The 9,066-nt window shown below is 38.6% G+C and overlaps 1 protein-coding gene across 1 annotated transcript in view; it reads right to left on the bottom strand.

Annotated features, from left to right (window-relative positions):
* Positions 1–898, bottom strand: part of LOC107711728 (POU domain, class 3, transcription factor 2-like) — a 2,027-nt gene extending 1,129 nt beyond the window's left edge. The window contains exon 1 of the mRNA XM_016516761.1: positions 49–898. Coding sequence (XP_016372247.1) covers positions 49–791 — 743 coding nt within the window. The 5' untranslated portion in view covers positions 792–898. The remainder of the gene's footprint in view (positions 1–48) is intronic.
* Positions 899–9,066: the final 8,168 nt, after the last annotated feature.

Genomic DNA, 9,066 nt, shown 5'->3' with positions numbered 1-9,066 from the left:
GGCTTGAGCTTGCACATGTTTTGGAAGCTGAGTTGCAGGGCCTCAAACCTGCATATCGTGGTCTGCGAAAACACATTTCCATAGAGCGTTCCCAAAGCTAGTCCGACGTCCGCCTGCGTGAAGCCCAGCTTGATCCTCCGTTGCTTGAACTGTTTCGCAAACTGCTCCAAGTCGTCCGAGGTCGGCGTGTCCTCGTCCGAGTGGTCGTGGTGACTCTGGTGCGGCTGGTGCTGGTGCTGGGACGGTGGATGGCCGTGGTCGCTGAGATGCGGGCTGTGGTGGTCCTCGTGCGCGTCGCGCATGCTGTGGTGGTGGATGCCCTGGCCGCTGCCCGGGATGAGACCGTTCACGCTGAACCCGGGCTGCGAGTAAATAAGGCTCTGTCCGTTCGACGTGGCCATGCTGGGGATGTGAGCCGCCGTCGTTGTTCTCCATGCCCTTGAATCGTGATGGTTCCCGTGTGTCTGATGTACCAGATGGGGTGGCCGCGACTGATGCTGTAAATTGCTGGAATTGTGCATCTCGTCCCGGGTGCTCTGCACCGCTGGCTTGATGTCCTGCTCGCCGAGGGGACTGGACGACCACGGACCTCCTTCTCCGTGTGACAAGGCTGTTATCCACTGGTGCGCGTGGCTGAGCGGGTGACTGTTGCTCTGCAGTGAGTAGTCACTCTGCAACAGGGTTTGCGCGTCCCTGTAAGCCGTGGCTTGCTGCATGCTCCCAGGCTCCGAGTGTACAATAGATGGGCTGGAGGTGAGGATATTGTAATGATTGGATGCTGTAGTCGCCATGACTCTCGGAGCCGGACTGATCGCTCCTATTAAAGGAACCTTGCATTTGACAGTTACTCTTTTGCCACAGGCGTCTCCCAGGCTCTTTGCCGAGTGTACGCAGCGGCGCGCACCTGAGCTCCGCCCCTCGACGACGCTCATTGGGTGGAAAGGGACGATGGACGCGTTTTTTGGAGGCAGCCTTCATTTCATTGGATGCTGGAGAGTCTTAACAAACACTGCCTCTTTCCCTCAAAAGAACTCAGTGTCCTGGAGCACCTCTGAAATGTGAGGGACCGACGGGCCACCAAGACCGGAGCCAAGAACATCAAAGGTTATGATTTTTATAACTTGGAGAGAAATTCATTTCAAACTTGTCTGTTACGGAATTTGCGATTTTGTGTGTGTATGTATGTATGTATGTATGTATGTGTCTTATTTAATAGAATTCATGCAATAAATGAAAACAATTTTATATGATGTCATTTCATATATTTATTGATTACAGGTTCGGGGTTTCATTTGTCAAATAAGGGAAGCTATCTAATCTTTCTAGCGTGATGTTTGCTGGCCTAACTACAAAGAAGTAGGCTATTTGGACACAGTCAACTTTACGGACTTTACGGAGAATTAAATTAAAGTGTATTAAAGAATTTGTTTTCCAGCTTTAGACCAGATATTAACTAATTTGTTTAAAATATCGTTTGTCTCATTCAGGTGTTTGATTTTGAATAACTGCCACAAACAAACAAACCAAGGCTTTAATGAATAGCTACGTTTGCTGGCCATCACAGGCAATAACTATGTAATAGACATGCATTTTCTGTAAAGTTGCTTTGAAACAATGTGTATTGTGAACAGCGCTATACAAATAAATTTGAATTGGACTGAAATGAACTTTGATGAGTGAAATTATGCTGTCTTGAGCAGATCAGTGTTAGAAAAAAATTTGTAATCACAAAAGAAAGAAAGAAACGAAAGAACAGAATAAGAAACAAACTGGTATTTATTTTGAGGCAGATATTTCATTTAACATTTAAACATGTATTACTACATATTAATGTAGGCCTACTTTACATCAGTTTCAAAGTAGGTGATACTATAAGAAAGAGAAACATGACGTTATATTATGTTGTCATTTTTCTCTTTCAGAAATAAAGAGCAGAAAATATGTTGGCTGTATATATAAATTGTACTTCTACCATCTCTGTAAAGCATAAACAAATAAAAGCAGATATACGTGTAGGACGCGTACTAAAAAGTAACAGCCTTCCATTTTTTTTAAAAAATTAATGACCAAAAGAAGGCAAAAAACTCTCATAAACGTTTTTAGGTATAAATTGCGTTCACATTATCTGGTCCCAGATAAAGCACAGTAATGCCGATTTGATAAAAAAAAAAGTTGTAATTCACAGACAGAAGCACATGTGTTGATTTTCTGTAAAGTTGCTTTGAAACAATGTGTATTGTGAACAGCGCTATACAAATAAATTTGAATTGGACTGAAATGAACTTTGATGAGTGAAATTATGCTGTCTTGAGCAGATCAGTGTTAGAAAAAAATTTGTAATCACAAAAGAAAGAAAGAAACGAAAGAACAGAATAAGAAACAAACTGGTATTTATTTTGAGGCAGATATTTCATTTAACATTTAAACATGTATTACTACATATTAATGTAGGCCTACTTTACATCAGTTTCAAAGTAGATGATACTATAAGAAAGAGAAACATGACGTTATATTATGTTGTCATTTTTCTCTTTCAGAAATAAAGAGCAGAAAATATGTTGGCTGTATATATAAATTGTACTTCTACCATCTCTGTAAAGCATAAACAAATAAAAGCAGATATACGTGTAGGACGCGTACTAAAAAGTAACAGCCTTCCATTTTTTTTTTAAATTAATGACCAAAAGAAGGCAAAAAACTCTAATAAACGTTTTTAGGTATAAATTGCGTTCACATTATCTGGTCCCAGATAAAGCACAGTAATGCCGATTTGATTAAAAAAAAAGTTGTAATTCACAGACAGAAGCACATGTGTTGCATAGTGGCTATGCCTTTATTAGGCGGTAAGTGCAATATGTTTTTTTTTTTTTTAATCTCGTTTAATTACAAATATAATTATAAAAACAACTATTACTCCAAACATGGCATTTTAAATATCTAATTACACTTGTCTTTTAATTAACAACTGCCTTATAAATATAAAATATATATATTTTTTTTTTCTCTCTGGGTTTGCACGGTGTACAAGTCAAAGGAATATTTCAGAGGGGAAACAGTGGGCCGTTTGGGACCGCAGGTGTCTAAAGCTGACCAGCTGGCTTCTCTGTGAGCCTCTGTAAAGAAAAGCACACGACATTGTCCGAGGAGGGGGAACATTTTTTCAGCAGCTCTGCTGGTTGCTATAGAGAGCAGTAAATTAAACAACGCCTCACACGTCACCAGTATCGCCTCTTCTGGAAGGCCCTACGTAAATCAGAATGGATAATGGACAAAAAGAAACAAGAAAGACAGAGTGAGATCAGCTGATTTTAAGGAACTGTTTAAAGGTAGTAAATAAAGTGTAATTTGCACAACTAATGAACTTTGAAGCACAGCACCGTCCAATTACGCGTCACTGAACAACAGCCTACATAGCCTAATAAACAAGGTAGAAATACCAATAAAGTCCACAATGTAGGCCTTCAATAACATTCAACACATTTACCTTAAACTATTATAAACAGAAGTCGTTTAGCCTATATCAATAAAAAACTACTTAAAATATTTTTAGCTGCTATTGAAAGGAACATCAATAGTTCTGGGTATATATCCAGATTCATATGTTTATGAAATGTCAGGAAAAAAGTTTTTGTGTGTGATTATTATGGACATACAAAGGTTCATTTTGTTTGAATTGGTTCAATTTATTTGTTTCCAGATGGGACGGGCCTGTAAGCATTCTTAAGTTCTTGTTGTAGGCTACAGTGTGGTCTCTATGACTGCTTAGTTTTACAATTTTCCATATCCAAAAAAAAGGAGGAGGAGGAGGAAGAAGAAGAAGAAGAAGAAGAGGTACACTCTTAAAAATAGGTTGCTTCACGATGCCATAGAAGAACCTTTTTGTCTAAATGGTTCCATAAAGAACCTTTAACATCTGAAGAACCTTTCTGTTTCACTAAAGGTTCTTTGTGGCGAAATAAGGTTCTTCAGATTACAAAAAGGTCAGAAAGAGATGGTTCTTTAAAGAACCTTTGTCTGAATGGTTCTTTGTGGAACCAAAAATGGTTCTTCTATGGCATCGCTTGAAGAACCTTTTGAAGCACCTTTATTTTTAAGAGTGTATAGATAAAAAAGGTATATATAAAAAAAATCCCAAGGCAGTCACTAATCAGTTAACAGGTAAAAGACACAAAAAATATCCAAGGATGGCCTAATTGGGGGTTAAAGGGCGTTCCAAAAATGAAAAGAAGAAAACAGAAAACTTTAAAGACACGTTCCGGAAATTCATTCGCGTAATAATGAACATCATTGTGGCGTAACAGTGAAATCACCCAAATCAAAAGAACATTTATGGCAATTAAGGTTGTAATTCAGAGAATTACCACAACGCCACAGAAGCTTAAATAGTCGTGTTGGGAGAGAACCAAAGCACATTACTTTAATGGTATAATATGCAAACTATGGATCGTTCAATTACATGGCTTAACAACCCATAAATGATGCGAGTCTTGTTATTTGGACTGTGGGGTCTATGGTAATTCATTTGGAAGGGCCAGCGCTCTCTCAAATACAGTGAAATCTATTTCTGAGCTCCGGGAACCGCTGCCAAACTACATTTAAGGGAATAAAAATTAATGACAGAGAATCTGAGCGTTAAATTAACAGTAATTATATGACCCGCATGCTGTAAAGATTCCATTTTTTATGGTCTAATTAGGTAGCTGTCTCCCCATACATCAACATATTTCCCTCAGTGGATTTTCACACAAGATCCCGGTCATGTTCAATTACTGATTGAAAATAATTAATTACATTTTACAAAGACATGCTTTAAATCACACAATAATCAAACTCTTCTCATAGTTACGCTAATCAATGATCTGATCACCTGAGACGCAGAAAAAAAATATCTTGCATTACAAGCAGATAAGAATTTGGGGGGAGGGGGGTGTCAAGTGGTCTTAGCAAAAACACATATTGTTTCATACAGGTATCTTATATAGAGGTTTCAAAAAGTTACATTACAAGTTAATCTGAGCGTGTACTTTAACTGTTGCCAAACAGATGCCAAAAAATCGCGATTGCTAAACCAGGTAACCATAGCAATAGCACACCAGTCACGCTTATGTCGGGCGGTCCAGAATGCACCACATATCATTATTCGTATTACGAATCAAAACTTCAGTGTTTTGTTTACTAAGTATTTTCGATAAGTGGCGTTTAGCTAACTGCTTGCGGGAGAGAACATCGGCAGATTGCGCCCTGAAAACTACCTACCTTAATTTACATTAAGTTTAAAAATTATTTTAAAACCCTTAAATTGCTGTTCACCTTAAAATCAGTGTAGCCTATAAATCGCACACTGAAAGCCGGGTTGCACTTTCCAGTATTCCAGAAAAAAATGTGAATTAGCAATTAATTATAAAAAGAAAGTTAAACAGTGCGCGTGTGTAGGATTGGTGGATGGGGAGACCAATCTCTGTCAGTGGGGGAGTATCCTACAGCTCTTGTTGAACAGGTCTTGCACCGAGAATCTAGTAATCCCATGCAATTAATCCACACAAAGACATCGTTAAATCTATCCCTCACTACAATTGGCTACCGATTGTCTGCATTCATTGTGGGGGGCGCAAGAGACCACCCCTGTGAGGCAAAGTGGAGACCTGTTATGCGATCCATCCACGCAACAAAAGTGACTCGAACATTTTCAGAGACTCTGAATCATTCCACTTGAACAAAATCGGTAGGAAGAATGTGGGATTTTTTCCCCACAGAAGAGCCAGGATCAAATGGCACAACCTACAAGATGAAGAAAACTGTTCTACTGTGCTTTATTTACTCTTACTCCAGAATAAATACCATTGCCATATAACAGACCGACTGCCTGCATTAATTTAATTCAAGCACCTAAACCTTTAATCACTTCAACATGTTTTCCAGTGAACAACAGGTTGCGGACGAAACCAAATGTTAAGGATTGCAAAATATCGCGCTTGCAATATTTCATTACATTTTTTCATAACAACTTTTTGAGACTGCGGTTTAAGAAATTAAACAGATTTTATTATGTTTTGCTAATTAAAATATTTATTATTTATATTTTAATTAACATAAATTAACAGCACTTATATACACTCACATGAGACATTTAATCACTTCAGTCTTCTAAAAAAGCTAAGTAACCAGTAATAATAATAACAATAGTAGGCTAACACCTAAGCAAACTTCATGCATCCAGACCAATAGCAGTCAGTATAAAGGTAAAAACCACTGGTTCTACTAGGATGAATAACAGACAGCTAAATGTAAATAACAACTCAATGAGTGCACCTTCATGGCTGCCTTAGTGGAATTTGCAGAGTCATTTAAAGACATTGAAACATACAATCCTAAAAAAAACTTAAAAAAAAAAAACTTTCTCAAGTGGCAAAAAGTTACTTCACAAAGAGTAGGCTACATGTCTTTTCTATAGGTGCATCTGGTTATCTTTACAAAATGAGAGAAGATTAGCAGCACAAACTTGGTGACAGTTATAATGTGCCCAAACTCATAATTTAAGGCATTGTAGACAGGCTGCCTACCTGAGATACCGGGCCTACAGATCTGTATAGAGATGTGAATGAGCTCCTAGTCCCATCGCTCATGTGCAGCTTGATTAGCCCCACGTGTCTCGTTCTTCATATGTGGAAGTGCAGCAGATGGTCGGAGATGCACCGTGTTACGAGGCTGCAGCGGTATGTAACGCTTTTCTAATTGAAACATCAATATTGCAGCAGAACCCCGCAGTGGAACAACACTGCAAGTTTGGACAAAGATTACAGATGAAAGTTCTCTTGAAAATTACATCTGGGAACGTGTAAATCACCTTATGATCCTAAATGTAGCATGGATTGCATATGTAAGCATGGGTTACCAGCCTGCCCATGACCATAAAATAGTCAGCATGGCCTGGAATGCTTCTAATAGTAACACTTAGTATAATCGTTTAATAATCATCATATAAATTCACAAAGAAGAGAAAAATACATTAGATAGATTAGTGACATACAGTAAGGAGTTATTTTTTGATGTTCACTTAAAAGAGATTTAAGCCAAGTAGGTCTTAAAGGGCTAGTTCACCCACAAATGAAAATTCTGTCATCATTTACTCAGCCACATGTCATTCCCAATCTTTTTTCCCAACCCAATCTTTAATCATTAGTCTTGTGAAGAGATACAATTGCTTTATATAATGGACAGATTTTATTTGTTAATTTGTAAGGTTTTACATCAATAAATTATCCATTTGAAAGTTCAGACTGTACAACTCTGCATCTCATGCACACATGCATAAGCAAACAAATCAACACATGCACATAGTTGCTCACTAAAGTTTGACCTTTTGGATAAGTTTCCGCTGTAGCTGAGACTTGAGATTTGTTAGACTTGAGACCAGTTGATCTCGACTTTGTTGCTTGATGTTTACTGTAGTGCTTTGAGTGTCAGCCCTATATATGGTGTTCAAGTCATGATTTGAATGCATTTCTTTTGATCCCTGAGGACAAAATTTGAGGGTATTTGAATATGGGAAACAAGATTTAAGAATTTGTAACAAACCAATGCTGCACAGTGAAATTATGGCCTATTTGACATTGCTATTTGAAACTCCAGACACCCCTCCCCCAAGAATGGACCAATGTCCACCCCAAAATGGTAAAGGTTCTTTACACATTAATGGATAAACACAAAGGACATCATCTGTAGGCCAAGTCTTGTCTGAGCCCTCTGCTCAGCCGCCGTCAACCAATCCAATAGAGCCCAAAGGAAAATAACCAAAGCTCTGCGTTTGGACTGAGGTTGGAAGGTCTATTTGCCTCTCCGTCAAGCATCGATTTATCCTACTCTCCAATTTATTTCTCCTCCTCGTTCCTGCGATCCATAAGGCTCCTGCCTCTGGGGGAAGAACCAGAGGAGAGATGGTGAACAGCCTCCCTACACATTTAAAACTTGATATACAGCCTTCCACAACATAAACCGATATGTATCTTTACTTCACAGAGAAGAAAACATCTCCGAAAGCGCCTGAGATGGACTATGTCTAATGTTACCCAGACCACCATGAATTACAAGGAGCTGCACATGGTTTTTGCTGATTTATATAATGATAAAGATATTGCCAATATTACTGAACTTTGAACCATCATGGGATTTACTTGATCCTCATAATGCAATGCCAATCAACATAAATCTTGCATGCCAGTTATACTGAAGAAAACAATCAATAAAAAATTCAGAGACATGGCTCCACATATTCCAATATATTGTGCAGTCTTTCATATTTGCAAGATGACCAGAGTTCAAATCTACCTGGGATAATTTCCCCATCCCATTTCCCCTTTTTCTTTTTTGGTTTTCTGTCACATTTCATGTCCTGTCAATAGAAGTTACATAAATAAATAATAAGAACAGTCTACAAAAAAGAAATAGGTACACTAATGTTCAAAGGTAGGGACTGGTAAGATTTTAAATGTTTTTGAAAAATGTTTCTTATGCTTACCAAGGCTGTCACGATCTTTCAGGAAAAAAAAACAGCATTCTCCCCAGTTGAATAGTTTCTGTATCAAATGAAGGCCCGCCTTCTGAAATACGAAATGTGTTGTGATTGGTTAGCTGGGCCAGTGGGCCAGTGTGTGTTGTGATTGGCTCCACTCGGCGCCTGGTCGGAAAATGTCATGCATGCCCTTTACCATAACCGCCTGCTGCGAGCTTCAGTGTAAATATTGCGTCAAAATCAAATCAATTTGAGCGCGATTTAAACCCGGATGATTGTAACCACTCCAAGTTCGTCTGCCTTGGGAAAGCTATAGCGTGTCTCCGACATAGTGATAACACTCGTTGCCTTCTCTAGTGCAGCTCAACCAGGTCTCATCCCATTCGTCGGTATTTGTAATATTATAAATAAAAATATGCATTGTAGTCCAAACGAGTCATTCGTTGTAGTTTTTGAAAAGTGATTTCTGTTAAATAAAATATCTCCTTTTGAAGGGGACTTTGAGCTTTGTAACTTTGCAGATCTTTTTTATGCTCAAACAGCAACATTACAGACTA

This window comes from Sinocyclocheilus rhinocerous, unplaced genomic scaffold, assembly GCF_001515625.1.
Source record: "Sinocyclocheilus rhinocerous isolate Xijiao unplaced genomic scaffold, SAMN03320098_v1.1 scaffold1199, whole genome shotgun sequence".
Taxonomy (NCBI): domain Eukaryota; kingdom Metazoa; phylum Chordata; class Actinopteri; order Cypriniformes; family Cyprinidae; genus Sinocyclocheilus; species Sinocyclocheilus rhinocerous.
Note: the sequence above shows the minus strand (reverse complement) of the source record. Positions and strands in the feature narration are given on the sequence as shown.